The 19,190-nt window shown below is 40.0% G+C and overlaps 1 protein-coding gene across 1 annotated transcript; it reads left to right on the top strand.

Moving 5' to 3' along the window:
* The first annotated feature begins 834 nt into the window (after nt 1-834).
* Nucleotides 835-2,481, top strand: Diras3 (DIRAS family, GTP-binding RAS-like 3). Its single transcript, XM_013020559.1, has one exon. The coding sequence runs from the start codon at nt 886-888 to the stop codon at nt 1,687-1,689; it is 804 nt and encodes a 267-aa protein (XP_012876013.1). The 5' UTR covers nt 835-885; the 3' UTR covers nt 1,690-2,481.
* The last annotated feature ends 16,709 nt before the right edge of the window (nt 2,482-19,190 follow it).

Genomic DNA, 19,190 nt, shown 5'->3' with positions numbered 1-19,190 from the left:
ATAAACCATGGACTTACAAGTCCATATATAACTGATCAAGTATTCCTTTTTAAATGAACAACCCAGCTGGTACCAGTGGTTCACACTCATCTATGATCCTAGCTACTCAAGAAGCTGAGACTTGGAGGATGGTAATTTGAAGCCAGTCTAGCCAGATAAGTCTATGAACTCCATCTCTAATTAACCAGCAAAATGCTAGAATGGAGGTATTGCTCCAATGGTAGAGTTCCAGCCATAAGTTCTTCTCAGCATCCTATGGAACATTCTCTAAAATAATACATCATAGCCAAGGACATAAAGCACATCTCAGCAAATACAAGAAAAGTGAAAGTTTTTGTTCTCATTCTGTGCCCTGGAAATGGGGCTGTAAATACAGATAAAGACTAACTGGGCATTGTGCGTGGGCGGACATTCCTGCCAGGCACTTCTAGATTTTCCATCTTATTTGAGTATAGATTTTGAAAGTAGTCCTCCATAATCTTTTGGATTTCTTGGATGTTTGTTGTAATGTTTCCTTTGGAATCTCTGATTTTGTTGATCCAAGTCTCTTCTTCATCAATTTAGCCAGTGGTCTGTCAAGTTTATTGATTTTTGCAAAGAACGCAAGCTGGGAGCGGGTCTAAGTGGATTAGTGGGAAGTACTTGGGTGGTTTGGGGCCAATGGGGGTTTGATAAGGAAGTAGTTTTCAGGAAGACCAGAGAATGTGCAAAATGGGTCACAACTGGGAGTGAGGTAGCAGGTAAGGTTGGGGTGCTTGCTAACGAAAATATTGTTCTGGGACTTCAAGCACTATGGCCAATCAAACCTAATGATCTTTCATTCTCACTAGGTTTCTCCTTCCAACTACTGCTTGCCAAACTAGTTTGGTGCTTCCTCTTCCAACAATGGGAAATCTCTGTTTTCCTATCAAAGAGCAGCTGTTGTTGGCCGAGCAGATTCAACCCCCCTTGCCGGAGCCCCCTGCGGCCTCCTCACCGCATAGGAAGTGCAAAGATTTTTGCATCATGGTGATGGGCTCTGCTGACGTGGGCAAGAGCACCCTGATGAAGAGGCTGGCTCAGGACACCCTCCGAGAGGCCAGCTCCCCGACCAGCGAGGATACCTTTGGCCGATGGAGGGGCTGCAGACACGGCAAAGGCATTCTGCACATCAACGACAACACCCACAGCTGCAGCTACCGCGCCTGCGTCGCCAGGGCCCGGGCCTTCCTCGTGGTGTACTCCATCACCAGGAAGACATCTCTGGAGGAGACAAAGCCCGACTTAGAGCTGATTCGCAAGATCAAGGGCAACGACCTGCCTCAGTTTCCGATTCTGCTCGTGGGTAACAGGATCGACGAGAAGCCCCGAGAGGTGAGTCCACAGGAAGGTGCTGCCTTCGCGCGGGAGTGGAATTGTGCCTTCATGGAGATCTCCACCAAGGAAGACATCAACCTGAAGGAGCTGCTCCACATTTTGCTGAGCACCAAGAAAGAGCCTGAAGACTGCGTGGAGAAGCCTGCTTCCAGCCTCCAGAAGAAGTTCACTGCCTGCCTCCAGAAGTCCACTGCCTGCCTCCAGAAGAAGTATACTGCCTGCATCCAGAAGTCCACCGCCTGCCTCCAGAAGAAGTATACTGCCTGCCTCCAGAAGAAGTCCAAGGTGTCCAAGATCGTTGAGAAGCTGCTCGGAAAATTTGTCAACATGTAAGTCATCAGCCCCAGAAGCTACCTCCTAGCCTGTAGATTGCAGCAAATGTGGACCAGTACCAATGTAGCGTGCCACCTGTCCTTGATCCTGATGCCATGTCAGTAAACATATACAAGCGGATAACTTTTGTTTATTCCTCCCCATCCCCCGCAAGAAAATTCATATAGTTAAAAGATGGTATTAGAGGAAAAGGAAAAGAAAGAAACATCATGCATTTAAAAATAAGACCTTTAATACTAAAGTTAATAAGACAATTTTTTTTCAAGAATAAAGCACCAAAGTTTGAAGATGCCACAATCCTTCTTTGTAAATTCCGTATTGTTTTATTTGTATTTGTTTAATTTTTTATCATTTATTTATTTATTTATTTGTTTATTTACTTATTTATTTTAAGACAAGTTCTTAGTATGTAACCCAGGCTCACCTTGAACTCATGATTCCTCTGGCTTCAATATCCCAAGTGCTGTGTTTACAGGTGTGCACCTCCAAGCCTGGCTTCTGTATTTGTAACCATTTCAAGTGCTGTAATTGCCTAACCCTATCTCCCATTGTGTATTTGATCATTAAGAAATGTGTTTTCACCACAAAAGCCTTGCCAAATTGCTGTGGGATCATTTACCCTTGACTGGATAATAAAATAAATATTCTATAGCTATTATGAGGTGTGTGCAGATGCAATTGTAAAAGTGGAACTTGCTCACTGAGATGTGCTCGTTGTTTCCTAGCTCATACAAACAGTTGCTGATCTTACCCTACAGTGTTGGAAAAGTGCAACAATTACTTGACTTAATAAAGCTTTTCTTATACGCAATTATGACTGTAAGAATTTCTTTCTCACGGGACAAGAACAACACAAGTGATCATTGAATTAAATTTAAGCCATACCCACAAAAAATTTCTAATAAGAACTTTGCACTTGGATGCCTCTGACATCATGAATTAGCCAATGAGAGCAGGAGGGAGAGGGAGTTAAGGGGCCCTTACCTTGGAAAGCCATGACCTTCCCTCATCCAAGAGAACTCCAGGCCTATGTGGATTCTCACTGTGCAAGGGACTTATAGGAAGCATGTGGGGCAGCAGACCTCAGCCCTTGTCTCTAAGTTTTGTCCTCAAGAAACACAAAGTGGGGCCAGGTGCCAGTGGCTCATGCCTGTAATCCTAGCTACTCAGGAGGTTGAGATCTGAGGATCCCGGCTCAAAGCCAGCTGCGGCATGAAAGTCCATGAGATGCTTATTTCCAATTAATCACCAGAAAACCAAAGTGGTGCTATGACTCAAATGGTAGGGTTCCAGCGTTCAGCTGAGGAACTGAGGGACAGTGCCCAAGCCCAGAGTTCAAGCCCCACGACTGACAAAAAAGAGATTAAAAAAAGAGATACATAGTGGGGAGCAATATGGAGGGCAGGGGGGTAAATGGGTGGGGTTTGAAACTTGGAAAGGCCCTCAAGGGATGGTTATTTTTAGAAGAAAGATAGTATCACCTTTGAATATAGTATTTTTGTGTGCTGATTGTGGGCTTGAACTCAAGGCCTGGGTGCTATCACTGAGCTTGTTCCCTCAAGGCCAGTACTCATTCTTACATTTGAGCCACCGATCCAAATAAGGCTTTTTTAGTGTTAATTGGACATAAAGAGTCCCGTGGACTTTTCCTGCCTGGGCTGGCCTCAAACATTGATCCTTAAATCTCAGCATCCTCAGTAGGATTACAGGAATGGCCTCCCAGATATAATTTTTAGATAAATATGCATAATCTGGTTAAGGAATATTTTTTTGATTTGGGGTAGGTAGAGAAAGGAGGCTGTTGATCTTGTGAGTTTTGTCATCTACTATTTATTATTGAACAAAAAGCTATGTGTTTTTAGGGAAGAGGAACACTATTGAAAAGAATTCAAATACCCATATATTCTTTTAAAAATAGTCTTAAAGTCCCTAACAGAGTCCAGTTCTAAAATAAAACACACAACCATGAGCATTTTCCAGAGTCCTCCCTCAAGAAAATGTATTGCACACTGTACTAATGCATAATGACACGTGAAAAATATTCCTGTGAGAAATCCAGTGTTTTACAAGAATGGAGCCACAGGGCTGAGATTCTGAAGATTCTGGAGATTTAGTCCCAAGGACTAATTGAGTCACTTCTCTGCTACTTATACAACAAAAGGGTAGAAAATAAAATTTTATTCACACTTAAGACCAGATCAAATTAAAAAAAATCTAACAATCCCTTTGATAATTTCCCCAACTTTTAGTAACTTGCTCACAGGTATTATGAAGAGTTGACAATAGGCCAACCTGTGCCAAGACCTGGAGTACAGAGTCCCTGCTTTCAACAAGATCCTAATTCTAGGATGAGAAATGGGTAAGAAAATTGAAATGCACCAGAAAATATGGACAGTGCAGGGAAACAAGTGCTTTCTCGGCCTTCTGTCACATTGATCTTTCAAAAGTGCAATTTCATTAAACTGTTATATTTGTTAAGCCTCATTATTTGCCAACTAGTCTGTGCATAAAAACCATATGAGCAGAAATGTGTTATAACCCTATGCCTAAGTGTGAGTCTCACCTGTTCCAATTATTATGAAGTTCTCTAAGCACCCATGTCCTCAGGTCGAAAATGGAGACAGCAATAATTGCTTCTACCTAGGGTTATTGTATTATACAAGTTAACAAAGATAAGGTCCTTAGAATACAGCCTGTGACTTGTAAACACCAGTCATGACTATTTATTTATTAAGGAACTTGCCTAAATAACTACTAATTTGGGCCCAGCTTTGTTTAAAAAAAAAAAGAGGTGGTATGAATCAACACAAAATACCTTCAAGGTTTCTTTAGTTTTTTTCCCCAATTTGAGAGAGAGAGAGAGAGAGAATATATGACAGGAAATTCTTCTTGATGGATATCAAATAACTAAGAGTTATTGGATCTAAGAAAGGAAGCACAGTTTAGTGAAGGAAGGAGTTCAACATTTCAATTTATACCCTTTATTGTACATTGAGCTACACTACAATGCACCTAAATAGTTTGTTTTTTTATTATTTAAAGATGACAATTCCCCTTTGTATCTGAAGAAGAAAGAACAGAATGGGGACTGGAATCCAAAGCTTCTGGCACCAAACCAGTAGTATTGTTTTATTTAATAGTGAGATAATCTTGTTAAAAGAACTACAAATACATTGAGTGGTATACTGTGCCTCTCATGTTAAGGATAAAATTCTACAGTCTATAAGACTCATCAGAGGCCAATAGGTAGTTAAGAATGGCAGAGCTGAGCCAGGAACAGGTCGTTTCTCCTGTAATCTTAGATACTTGGGAAGCTATGAATGGGAAAATATTGGTTTAAGGCCAGCCCAAGCAAAAAAGTTTATGAGATCCCTTCTGAACCCATAGCTTGGTGCTATCAACCTAAACTATGTGGGAGGCTGAGACCAGGAGGATTAATGTTGTAGACTAGCCAGGGCAGAAAAGTCCAAAAGAATCCACCTCACCAGAGAGACATGATGTACATATCTGACATCCACAAATTATGGATGGATTGTGGTCTAGGTTCATGCTTAAACAGGAATCAAAACATTTCTTAAAAATTACCAATGAAAAATGGGACTAGAAGTGTGGTTCAGTGGCAAACTGCCACGAATCCAAAGCCACAGTACCACTCAAAAGAAAAGAAGAGAATGGCAGAGCAGAAGCTGGCTTACACTTGTAATCTCAGCTAGTTGGGAGACTGAGCTCAAGAATTTTATTCTGTGAGGCCAGCCCCATCAAAAAAGAAAGAAAGAAGGAAGGAAGGAAGGAAGGAAAGAAAGAGAGAGAGAGAGAGAAAGAAAGAAAGAGAGAAAGAAAGAGAGAAAGAAAGAAAGAAAGAAAGAAAGAAAGAAAGAAAGAAAGAAAGAAAGAAAGAAAGAAAGAAAGAAAGAAAGAAAGAAAGAAAAGAAAAGAAAATTCAAGAGACCCTTTGTCAACCAATGTTTGGGTGCAGTGGTGCATGCCTGTCATTCCCACTGTGAGAAATGAAAAATAGGGGCTTCAAAGTTAACACAGGACAGGAAGTCCTGTGTCCTCTCTCAAAAATAGCCAGTTCGTAAAAGGACTGGAGGCATAGTGTGAGCCTAGAAAGCACAAGGCCCTGAGTTCAAACCTCAGTACTGCCACATACAGAGAGAGAGAGACAGAGAGACAGAGACAGAGACAGAGAGAAACAGAGAGACAGAGAGAGAGAGAGAGAGACAGACAGACAGACACACACACACACACACACACGAATGGCAGGGCTGGTATTAAAGTCAGTACTTTAAGGAGCACCCCAAGGGCAGCAGGCCTCCCTCCTACCCCAGGACAGCTTTATCAAGTAACAGTTCCAGCCACAGGAAGAATTGCCTGTCCTCAAGTAGCCCAGCCAAACAACACTGCTTAATTCACATGGAAATTGCACTGGGGACAAAATATATTTCACAATGTTCCATCCAGGTTGCAAAGAAAAACAGACTAATAGAGAGCTGCAATTACATCCAATTTCCCCTCAACTTCATCGTTTTCTCCCACTCTGGATTAATGACTACCACAGGGCTTTAAGAGGCCATGCATTCATGTGGAAAGCTAGCACCGCCCCCCCCCATGCCTAAGCTTTTAGAAATGGAATTTCTAATATGTGCTTCTCCTACAAATAACAGGTAAAAATAATCTCCAAGAGTTCAAAGGTAGCGTGTACTGGGTAGGATATTTCCATTAGCTATAGAAGGAATATCTAGGACAGGTAAAGAGTGAAGAAAACATTCATCCAATTCAACTAATGGGTTGAGGCCTTCCTGTGTGACAGGCATTGTGAATGATGCTTTCATATGGGTTATTTTGTCTCATTTGCACGACACAGACACAAAAATTATACCCACATTTTCTGATGCTGGGTTCTTTTGGATCTGAGTGAGAATATCACTTTCAACCATCTTAGTCGTGACTTTGGTTATTTATTTAACCATTTTGACATTCCTCTGTTTCTCATCTGTTCAATGCCCATATGTGAGCAACTCAATACATTTATGATTATTTTAGGTTGTGCAGTTCCTAACCAAGTTTATTTCACTATTCAATAAAATTAAAAAGTCCTTTGTTGTTGTTAGAAACTTTGGCTTCAGTTAAGTATAGAGAGAGCCCAATAACTAAGAGCATGGTTCCTGGGACCAGACTATCTGAAAACAGACTGCCCTGCTACCAAGCTCATGAACTTGGCTGAAGTTTCTTTTTCCTCCTTGGTAAATGAAGAATGGTAGTGACTTCCTCTCTTCAAGGGTGGTGGTGTTTATTCCTAAAATGACCCTTAAGGGTTATCACCTCTTAGCATTCATTTGTGTGAAATCATCTCCCTTGGAGTGCAGGAACAGAGTGAGGCTATGACTTGTTTCTCAATAATAAAATATGAAAAGTAGTTGGATACCATATATTCCCATAAGCTCAGTGAATGAAGTAGCCATGTTGGAGAAACCTATGTGGTAAGGAACTGAGCATTGCCCCTAGGACCTGGGAATATTCTCCAGCCACATCCAGCAAAAACTCAAGCCATAGGGCTGGGAAGATGGCTCAGTGGTAGAGCGCGTGCCTTGCCTGCCTGAGGCCCTGGGTTTGATTCCCCAGCACCACATAAGCAAAAAGCTGGAAGTGGCGCTGTGGCTCAAGTGGTAGAGTGCTAGCCTTGAGCTGAAGAGCTGAGGGACAGCGCCCAGGCCCAGAGTTCAGGCCCCACAACCGGACCCCCCCCCCCAAAAAAAAAAAACTCAAGCCATAGTGACAAGAATGCAAGGAAACGAATTCTACTAACAATTCGAATGACCTCAGGAGAAGATTCTACCCAAGAAGAGTCTCTGGATGAGAAGGTATCCAGGTGAGCACCTAAACTAGCTTTCTAAAGCCCTGTGAGAAACACTGAATTATACTGGCCCCACACTCCTGCCCCACAGAAATCATAACTGTGTGGTACTCAGACTCTTAGGTTGTGGTCATTTGTTACACAGAAATAAAAACTAAATTTGTTCTCTTTTGGTTTCATCATACATAGCATGAGTTAATGTTTGTAAAATGTTTCTATTTCAATATATAAAATATTAACAATCCTACTCTGGGTGACAAGTTTATTATAAAACATTTGTTAAACTGCTAAAACTTTTGCTTGTAAAGAAACATTAGAGACATGTCTTACCCCATTAGTTGTCCCAGACTCATGAAACAATGCATTATAAAATAAAATTTTTAAAAAAGACCTCCTAAGCACATGCCAGTGTCTCATATAGCTACTCGGAGGCTGAGATCTAAGGACTGCAGTTCAAAGCCAACCCAGGCAGGAATGTCTATTGGACTTTTATCTCCCTCTAAGTAACCACCAAAAATCCAGAAATGGAGTTATGGCTCAAGTGGTAGAACACTAGCCTAGAGAAAAAAAATGCTGAGAGTCAGAGTCAATGCCCAGGTCCTGAATCTTAGCCCCAGGAACAGCATGCACACACACACACACACACACACACACACACACACACACACACACACACACACCTTCTTACCCTTACCCATCAAGAAATTTGTATATCCTCTTTGGTTGTAACTACAGTCAGACCAGTCATTCAATGAAAGCCTCACTTGGCCTCTGCTATGTACTACCAACTGCAGGGCCCAAAGTCAGTCTCCAAAGCTGGTAAATATTGGAAATCTCAGAGAGGTCCTGGATTTCATGCAGAAGCAGGGAGAATTGCTTTGTTCTAGACTATGTACACTTTGTCATCAGGTCCCCAGAGTATCATGACATCTCACCAAACTATGAAAACAGATCTACTTACAGTTCTACTCCATAGATCAATACTGTAGGGCTTGCTCTCTTCTTACCTTACGATCCACTCATCTACATTTCTTTGCCTTAGCTCAGCCCTCTCTAAATAGAATGTTCCTGATTATCCAAATTACATTATATTTTATGTTCCCACCATACACTCTCTCCCTTGCAGAGATATTTGTCTAACAGGTTTTTTAAACTAAGGAAGTACAAGATTCATAACCATGACATTATGTGTGATTTATACTCACTAGAGATCCTGAATGTCTAGCACCATTATAGGTACTGAGTGGGTACTGAATAAACACATGCTAATGGTGGAAGTAGCATTTCATAGAGGAAATTAAAAGTCAGAAAAGTTAAGTATCTTAAAAAACACAGATCTAGTAAAGGATAGAATTGAGATTTTTGTCATAGCTTTGTCCAAAAGCCCCCATCTCTTAATTATCATTAGTGAAAAACAGAGCTCCACACTCCATTTCTTGACTTGGTTCTGCCCTAAGTCTTAACACTTATTAAAGAGCCCCAAATAATTTTTACATAAGAATATGTCAGCATTTTGTGTATTAAAAGCTAGAACTATAAAACATGTACTAATTTATTAATTTAAGGTAACAAGTCCATTATGTGGTAACATAAGTAATATATTTTATGAAAAAATAAATATATTTTCCTAAACAATATAGTGGGAAACTGGAATCTATCTACATTTTTGCAAACTCTTGAATGTCTGGCTTAAGAGAAAAGAGCTAAATGATCATTCTATTTTTACCTTTAATTTGTGTCTACATCACACTTTGTATAGCTCAAAACACTATGGTACACTCACAAGAGCATTGACATGAAAAATCAAACGGCATCTTAGAATTAGGGTAAAATTATTTTGACCTCAGACCTCTTGGCAGAACTAAGGACACTCATTTGACACTTGGTCCACCTTTAAGAACCTCTGACAAACTGCATCAAGTTCACGGTGCAAAATAGAGGAACTCATGAATTGCAGAAGTGAGGCTTTAGCAAAGGAGAGGCTGAGTTGGCATTGTGCGGGGTTTACAGAGATCTTAAAAGCTAGTGAATGACAAGGTCATCACTTTATTTTGGAAGGATCATAATCTATAAAGAGGATATAGAATGCAGGGGACAAGCGATTTGAGGAAAGATGACCAATTAAGAGGATGCTGCCAATAAGCAGATGAAGCATACAAGTGGCCTGAAGTAAAGGTAGATGGGGGTGGGATTTGGGGATGTTGACTAGCTAGAATAGACATGTAATGAATGAGTCATGTATGAGGGGAGAGGAGACTGGAGAGGGTGACTCATTGTCTGACTTGGGCAGCTGAGTGTTCGGCAAAGACACAGGAGATAGAACAGGTTGAAAGAAGAAATAATTGGCTCCATTTTACCCAGGCAACTGGGATTTTTCGAGAAGACAGTTGATAAATGAGGCTGAGAACAGGAGTGATACCTGAGCCAGAAAGTGTGGCTGAAGAAATTCAAGCCAAGTCATAGAGGGTCAAATAGATTTGATGATGGTGACAGTTTCTAAATGCATCTAGTATTTCCTTTTTATATTTGCTTTTTACCATTTTAATGAATTTTATAGTAATTTTAGACTTATGGTAATGTTGCAAAAATAGTATAGATGTTTCCAACCCCTTACCAATTTTCTTAATTTTGGCATTCTAAATAGTAAGGTGCAGTAATAATGAGAAATAGATCACTGCTGATTAACAAAGTGCACACTGCATGTGGCTGTCACTACTTTTTAAGATTTTTTTAAAAAAATTATTAGTATACATTAGTGGTTCAAGGTGGGGGTTCATTGTGACATTTCTACACATGCATAAAAAGTACTCAAATCAAACTTACTCCTCCATCACTCTTCTTCATTTTCTCTCTTTCTTAGGTTTCATTTTTCTATTTTCATAAATGTATATAAGGTACACAAATCATATTTGCCCTCATTCACTCTCTCCATTCATCCTCCTACACTTAACATCTTCAACCAGATAAGTGTATGAAAAGAGTGATCACAGAACCTGGCACATGCGTTCACTCAAATAAGTTGGTTATTTATTGCCATTTGTTTCTTTTTAATTCTCAAATAACCTGCAGAGGCCATCTCCCTCCATTCCACTCCCAGAGCTATTCACCTGAGATAATACAATGTGTGAGCTTTCAGTGAGAGGCCAAATAACATTTTCTTTAGGCTTTTGGCCAAGAAAACTAATAACACTAGAAGAGGCAAGGTGCAAACTATTGTACAACTTGTCAGAGAAAAATGAGAACAGAATGGAAATTGTGATCAGGGTTACTAAGTGCCTACCCCTTCAACACTGCAGGAGGAATTTGTCACTAAGTTGTCCAGATATGGTACATGTTATGTTCTGTAGCCATAATGATTAGCTCTAGATCTGACCATGTGATGTGAGTCTGGCTTACAGTCATGGGATGCCCAGGAGAGGGACAGGGTAACTAAAGACTTCATTTAACAGTTGTGGGTGCTACAATACAATACCATAAGCTAGATAGCTTATAAAGAACAGAAGTTTACTTCTCACACTTACGGAAGCTAGGAAATCCAAGGTCAGGGCACTGACAGATGCAGTGTCCATTTCATGGTTCATAGGCTGCCATCTTTTTACTGTTCTTACAGGAAGAAAGAACTGGAGCAATCTCCAGGGTCATTTATTACAACGTGTAATCTTGTTCATGACGGCTTATATGCCGCAACCTAATCATCTCAAGGGCACACTTCCATACACATCATGTGGGCAATGGATCAACAAGTACACTTGAGGGGCATACAAATGTTCAGTATAACAACTGTCATTCATTTTTATAATGAACAGTCATTTATTGAACACCTAAATAAAAACAAAGTAAGAGCTTGGTCCCATAAGAACTGTAAAGGGAAAGGAGCTAAGGTCCCACCTTAAAGGAATTCATGGTTGCAAACACAAACAGGACATATTTCCTGAGTTCCCTTATTGTGCTAGACACTATTCTAAACATTTTATACGTATTTGTGATTCTGATCTTCACAATGACTGTAGAACCTATAGTCATGGTTTCAAACACAAACAGGACACATTTCCTGAGTTCCCTTATTGTGCTAGACACTATTCTAAACATTTTATATGTATTTGTGATTCTGATCTTCACAATGACTGTAGAACCTATATTACTACAGTTCTCCTTGTATGTATCCAGTGCCTGAAAGAATGATGTCTGTGTACTAGGTCTTCTGCAATAGGCCTGGCAAGGAAGACACCATGAAGAAGAGACTGGTCCAGGGCACAGACAATGTACAAAGTGGATGTGGAGATGGAAAAGGACATATGGAGCCAATTTAAAATTGTAGCCAACTTAGAACTATGTAATGATTTAGAAAAGTTGACATGGCAGAAAACATAGTAGAAGAATCAAAGAAATGGAGGATGAATTATAGGAGAATATGCAGGAGGTGTTTGGAGTTCAAAGACATGAGGGTTGGCTTGTTTCTGCAGGAGATATTCTATTCTTTGTACTCTTTTTTTTTTTTTTTTTGGTCTGTCATGGGGCCTGGACTCTGGGCCTGGGTGCTGTCCCTCAGCTCTTCAGCTCAAGGCTAGCACTTTACCACTGGAGCCACAATGCCACTTCCAGCTTTTTCTGCTTATGTGGTACTGAGGAATCAAACCCAGGGCCTCATGCATACATGACAAACACTCTACCACTGAGCCACCTTCCCAGCCCTGTAACTCTTTTCATTATAGAAAACATGGAAAATACATAGTTAGAAAAATGGAAAAGGCTCAAAAGATCAATACAACAAAGTAGCATTAACATAATTATTTTTAGTTATTTTTCTAGAAATATTTGCATTAGGTACATAAAGAAATAAAGGATGGATAGATGGATGGTTGATTGGCAAAGCATGGATGGATTTTTAGATGGGTAGATTAATGGCTGGATGGACTCCAGTGACAACATTGAAATCACATTGCTTGAATCTAGGCCCATGTTTCCCCTTCTCTTCTTCATGTCGGTTATATTTTTCTCAGTCCACTAAATATATTATTAAGCAATCACATATTATATGGTTGGAATATGATGTAAACAATTTCAGATTTGTTGAGTATTTTCTTTGGATCCTACTTTGTTTTTGTAGCCATGGATAGTATAGGAATATCCTATACATAATAATTTGCTTCAACTCCTAAAGCTGAAATTACTGGGTGAAAGGGCATGAGTAGTCTTAATCATCTTGTGATCTGTATTTCCCAAGTGCTTTTGGGAAAGACTGCAATCATTTGCATGTCCACTAGCCCTGGGCAAAGATCCTGCCAATGGATTGCACGTTTTATGTCATCTTAGGACTATCTAACTCTGAATGGAGTTGGTTATTCCAGACCACAGCTTCAAACTCAATTTCAAATATTTTGACTTGGATCAGGTGTCCCATCAGGACAGTTCTTTCTTGAAACCAGATTTGTTCAGTGGAGCAGGAACTGTATAAGTAACCACTTAGGTTTTGAGAGTAAGGAGGGCTAACGTCATTATCGTTGGTGCCTGACTTAAAGTAATGCAGCTCAGGGAAGGCTCTTTAAAGCAATAAGAGGATCAATTTTCCTTATTGTTAAGGTTAGCTTAACCTTATTGTTAAGTCAGCTTCAAAATACATAACCTTGATTAGTTTGGGTCTGATTACTCTGTGTTATTATCCTTTTAACGTCTACCTGACAAGCTGGGATTTGACCAGTTTACTTTTCATTATTGCCTCTGGGTGAGGTCTGGAAGATGAAAGAAAATCAAAGCTGTCTAGACTTTATTTTTGATTGACAGGATAAAATTAGAAAGCAAGCGAACGCTCTAATATTCTCTGTTCTCTTTGATCATCAAATCATATAAAATTGAAAGGTTGTCTTAGAAATGATTGGAAGGCTTTTCTTCCAGTCATGAAAGATGTCTGGCTTTCTAGCCCTGGGTATCAGATGGCTCATCTTTTAGAACCTCCAACATATAGAAGGTGTCAAATTTCCCCAAGAGATTCCCCAGGATTTTACCTTATCCCCTCCTATTCTTCCTCACCACCTGTTCCAGTTTGCCTTTCAGTGTGTTGTGCCAGACAGAGTAAATTGGATTTTGATGGACTCTAACCCCAATGATCCTTTTATTCTAGCATTTTAATCCAGGATGGATTTGCCATAAAGATCAGAGGAACAGAAGGTCCTTTCTACCTGGCATTTTTTCTATAGGCTAACTCTAGTTGTGTTTTTTTTCCCATAACATCTAAGTCTACTATTTATGTTCCACAAATATCACATCCAAAACCGGAAATATCCAGGATGTCATACTTTTCAGATGCAGAAACTGAGGCACAAAATAATTTGGCCAGTAACTCTCAGAGACACAGCCGGTTAAGTGGCAGAGAGGGCTTTCAAATGAGGTCAGTCTCAGAGAGATGCTTTTAACCACCTGCCATGTGTTGTTCTCCATAACATGTTGTGGATGATTCAAATCCTGCCAACACCTCTTCCCAATATTGACATCTTAAACTGTGATCTGTGTCTAGCCTTCTTGAAACCTAACAAGGATACATACCTCACTTCGGTAGTATGAATGATAAGCAAGCTATCATTTGTAAAATAACATTAAACATTTATTGGCATCTGTTAGCTGGGTGGCCTTTGTGTGTCTGCTCACTGTCTCTGTACTTTGGGTTGTATTGTGTGGGTGTGAAATTGTGAAAATCCAGTGAACTGATACAGATAAAGTGTTCCTAATGTTTGGCAGAGAGAAAGAGCTCTTTAAGTGTTCTGTGCTATTCATATGTATATATGCTGCTCATGCTATAGATTAGTTTATTAAAATATTATATTGGGATTTATTATATTACAATTACAGGCATGATGCAAAGCATTGGTGAAACCAGACTCACTGACCAAGACAGGTGGGTTATTTCTGTCAGGTTTAGTGAAGAGAATATTTGAAACCAATAATGATGAGTGATAAATGTTTGGAATGTGACCAGGGAGAGTAGCAGGTTGCCATGGGAACAAGCCAAGAGAAAATTCAGAGTTGAGGGATGAGAAAAATCTTCCACAAGAAAGTAATTTAAATCTCCATTTATTCTCAGAATTTTTCCTCTCTTCCTTTCCCTATTTCCTTCACCTTCCATTCAAGCTATGAACTAGGTTCTGATTCCAAAATACACCTCCTCTCAGCAATTCCCCTGCTACTGCCCTCATCTGAGCCACCATCATCTCAACCTTGTCTCCTGAAGTGTCTTCCCAAGTTTCTATTATGTTTCCTCTCTTGTCATTTCACCAGCCATTCTTTGCATAACATCCTGGAGAGTATCTTAGAATATAAACACAGATTCAAATATTCTAGCAGCTTCTCCTTACATCTGAAATAAATTTACCCATAATGTAGAAGGTTCAAATGGCCTCCCTATCCATTTTTTGGACTCATTCTATGCTTTTCTTTCTCCTTCACTGTGCCTTAGCAATGTTGGTATTTTTTTCCTTTGACTTTATAAAGGTCATTCTGACCAGAGCCTTCTCTCTCTCTCTCTCTCTCTCTCTCTCTCTCTCTCTCTCTGTTTTTCTCTAAGTCCACAGCTCATATCAGTAAGACAATGTAATACATCCTACCCTCTCCTAATCATCACACTCTAGATAAAAATGGCCTACAGTATCCCATTACCCTTTTGTAGCCTTCTCAACACATCTCCATAAGAAATTATCTTGCTTACTCATAGCTGGCTTGTTTACACTTTATCTTTCAACTGCTAGAATATGAGATTTACAGGAACTGGGGCTTTACCTCTTTATTTGCTGCTTTTCCCAGTACCTGCATTTTATATTCGTGATTTGAATGACTAAGGTTCATTTAAAGTGAATCTTAAAATCGAAATGCCAAGTGGAGGGGAAGAACTAGAATATTCTAGGATGAGGTATAGTGTGAGCACAACCCTCAGTAGGAAAAGCCTGGTACTAGGTGAATGAACAGAAGTCCAGTGTGGCTGGAATTCAAGCAGGGCATGATGCAAGGCAGGCTGGCAGATGAACAGGGTCAGAGTATGACCCTACAAGTCACACCAAAGGCTGAGCTTTCCTAAGGACAATGAAAGCTGTTCTTAGACTTAAGCAACAGGTTTTGGTTAGTGTATTAAAAACAAAACAAAACAAAAACCACTCTTTGGCCAATACAAGGTTTTAGAGTAGATACAGAGTTCCTGATCTGTCTGACCTGTCCTAGCTTGCAGTCCCCATAAACAGAAGAAAGAGGGAAGGACCTGTCCTCCAGCCCTCGCTGGAGTGCATGCTCCTGGATGCTCCATGGTGCACATTACAGCACCCCTGATTAATCTACTTCCTAGGAAAAGACCAGCACACAATCTGTGCTCTATGAATTTAAAACACTTCATTTGTGTAGAAATTTGTTCTCTTGCTTGTGATTAAAATCTGAATCAAGATATTAACCCCTGGGCTATCAGAGCAATAAGCCACCTGCCTTGAACAGATGAGTCTCTTTTACCTACGATAATGAATTCCCATCCTGCTTTGCTTCTATAACATCTTTGTCCAGACACACGATGAAAATTTAGCACTGCAGCTTCTGCAAGGAAGAAGGTATGCAGCAGCACTAAGCATGTGAATGTGTGACTGATATTTCATCTACACACAACAACCCTTTCCTTTCTATTGGTTAAGAGACTGAAATCACATTTTCAAGTAAACAACAACAACAAAAATGATCAAACACATTAGAATTAACACAGCCATTCTGTGCTCTGACTGCACCCCCTTGCTGGATCTCCTCTCCTCTTCTCTCTGTGACTTGCCTCTGGTTTTGCTCCATGGATTCCAGCTTGCCCCCACCATCAGACTCATCTAATAGGATTTCTCATCTAATGGGTTTATTTCTTATTCAGGAACATTCTCTAGTTCTTCATAGTGTACAATTTTCCATTCAATCAAGATTAAAAACAACACTAAACATAGTAGTGTACACCTGTAGCTCCAGCTAGTTGGGGAGGCAGATATAGGAAGATTGTAGCCTGATGTTGCCCTGAGCAAAATATATGCGAGACTCTATCAGAAAAGCACATAAAGCAAACATAGACAAGGAGTAAGGATCAAGGGGTGGAGTGCTTGCCTGGTAAGCATGAGACCCTGATTCAAACGCTAGACTATCACCTCCCCCCAAAAATAAAGAACAATAATTTTCACTTCCCTTCCAAATTAAAGAACAATAATTCTAGAAATGAAGAATAATACAGAGTACTACTAGAGAAATGGGAAGGGACTAACACTAGAGATATCTGAACGGAGGCTGATGAATGATAGAATCTTCCTAAAATGACCGCTGTATCCTGCACCAAGGCACTGGAAGGTACAAGTTGTGAGCCTGCCTGTCCCCAGGACACGTGACTGGACTGGTTGCTATCGCACTGCAGAATCTTTCCCAGAGGGATCTGCATTGCAGCCTAGCAACAAGCAACGATTTGTTACAGCTGGGCTGTCAGGCAGTATATGCGATGTTGGGGCCCATGTGAACAGCATGGGGATTTATGACCTTCGGTTTCTCCACTAACACAAGCAGAGAGGTGCAATTACACAGTTCAGAGGGCTTGAAGGAAGGGAGCTTCTAGAAAGAGACCAAGGCTACCTGCTGCCTCTGCCACTCAACGTGAGCTCAGAGCACTGCTTTAGCTCTAAACGATGATTTAGATTTAGACAGTTTAGATTTAGAAATGGATGGTCAAAAACAAATGTACAAAGCCAGGGTGAGCTTCTGATGTAATGAGGAAAACAATTTTATTTAAAACTCTAGAAATGGAATGTCCTTTTGCCTTTTTGTCTCTATATTTGAAAATATCTCTTCTCCCCAGAGACTAAGGAAGTGGTATATGTAAACCAAAAGGACTCATGAATAACAAGTCTTCTGCTGTCTGTAAAAGTATTTCATGGTCTAGATTTGAAGCTAAATGGGAAAAGGGAGTCCTTAATATTTCCCCAGTACTAGCCAGATGCCAGTGGCTCACTCTTGTAGCCCTAGCTACTTAGGAGGCTGAGATCTGAGGATCACAGTTCCAAGCCAGCCTGAGAAGGAAAGTCTATGAGATCCTTATCTTCAATAAACTACTCTGAATAAGCCAGAAGTGACACTGTGGCTCAAGTGGTAGAGTGCTAGCCTTGAGCAAAAGAAGCATAGAGATAGTCCCCAGACACAGAGTTCAAGCCTCAGAACAGACAAAATAAAAATTTAAAAAACTTCCCCTGTACAGTTCCTCAGTATTTACATCTCCACAGAGGGTTTAGGTTCAACTCATATCTAAAAATGAAAAGGAGACATCTTTTTCCCGGTTCATTCTCTATGTATAATATATGTTACCTTCGTGAAACTTAGCAAGGTAAGGTCATTGGTAGTTGATGATTTTTCCTTGAGACTAGATCTGCCCCAAAGTTTGGAGTCACCAATTCCTAGGGCCATAAAAAAAGAAACACTCCCTCTGACTGGTTTATCTGGGATGATGCCTAAGCTAACTCAGGAATTCAGAACAGGCTCTAGAAGAAAGGGTAGGAAAATAGAGTCAGCTTCAATTCCTGTCTCCAGACAAGAGTACACAGATAATTCTCTATTTTGAATGTTCAGGTTCAGAGTACATTAACTCCAAACTTGACTTCTTGTGGGTCATGATTAAAATATAAAGCTTGAATATATTAAACCACTCCAAGAGTGACAAGCCATTAAGTCACCTACCTTGATAATTGCAAACACAGGCTTTGCCTGTAATCCTAGATACCCAGGAGGCTGAGATCTAGAGGATCACAGTTTGAAGCCAACCCTAACAGAAAAGTTAATGAGATTTTTGTCTCCAGATAATAGAAATTAGAGAGACTTTATTTCCTCAAGTTCTACTCCAGGATTGGTATTTCTTGAGGCTGACATGTTGAAATGGATCAAGATGTTTCTTTAAAAATATTTATTGTTATCATTGAGGTGATGGACAGAGAGATTACAGTTACACAACTCAGGTAATGAGTACGTTTCCTTTTGAACAGTGTCATCCCTTCCCTTACTCTCTCTTAGTCCCTGCCTCCTGTCTCCACCCACAAGTTATATAGTTTACTTTCAACAAAGTATACAGTGAGCTTCACTGCTGCATTTGTTTACCCTGTTTCCCTCCAGTTCTGTGCCCAAGAGGTATCTTGAAGAATCACAATGATAATGGATATACCAAAACATCATGGCACATTTTCTATTCAAAATTGCAGAGACTTCCATTTCCTAGCTGTCATTAGGAAATAACAAGTTCAGAGAGAAAACATTCTATATTAGAATTTCCACCTTAAATTAAGAAATCAAGACTACAGCAGATATCAAATATAGTCTATCTTATACTTGTGTCTTAATCTTAATAAACAAATTTCATGCACTGCAACATCTGAAATGTTATTTTAAAGTTTTAGCCAGTTCTCTGGAATTGGAGAATGTTAGAGAACTTGATGCGTGCAAAATATTTTTCTTGTAAAGAATTTCAGCTACACTAAAAATTAACTGGCCAAACTAGAGAATTCTTGTGAGAGAGCAATATGTGTGTAGCCAGTACTTATTCCCTAAAAATACATCCACTATAGTAGAACATATTTTCAGGCTGCCAAACTGTGGAATCCTTAGCTCATTCTTTTAACTG

Source organism: Dipodomys ordii, unplaced genomic scaffold, assembly GCF_000151885.1.
Source record: "Dipodomys ordii isolate 6190 unplaced genomic scaffold, Dord_2.0 Scaffold51, whole genome shotgun sequence".
In the NCBI taxonomy this organism is placed as follows: Eukaryota; Metazoa; Chordata; class Mammalia; order Rodentia; family Heteromyidae; genus Dipodomys; species Dipodomys ordii.
Note: the sequence above shows the minus strand (reverse complement) of the source record. Positions and strands in the feature narration are given on the sequence as shown.

Coding starts and splice junctions, on each gene's coding strand:
- Diras3 (XM_013020559.1), top strand. CDS start 886: ATGGGAAATCTCTGTTTTCCTATCAAAGAGCAGCTGTTGTTGGCCGAG.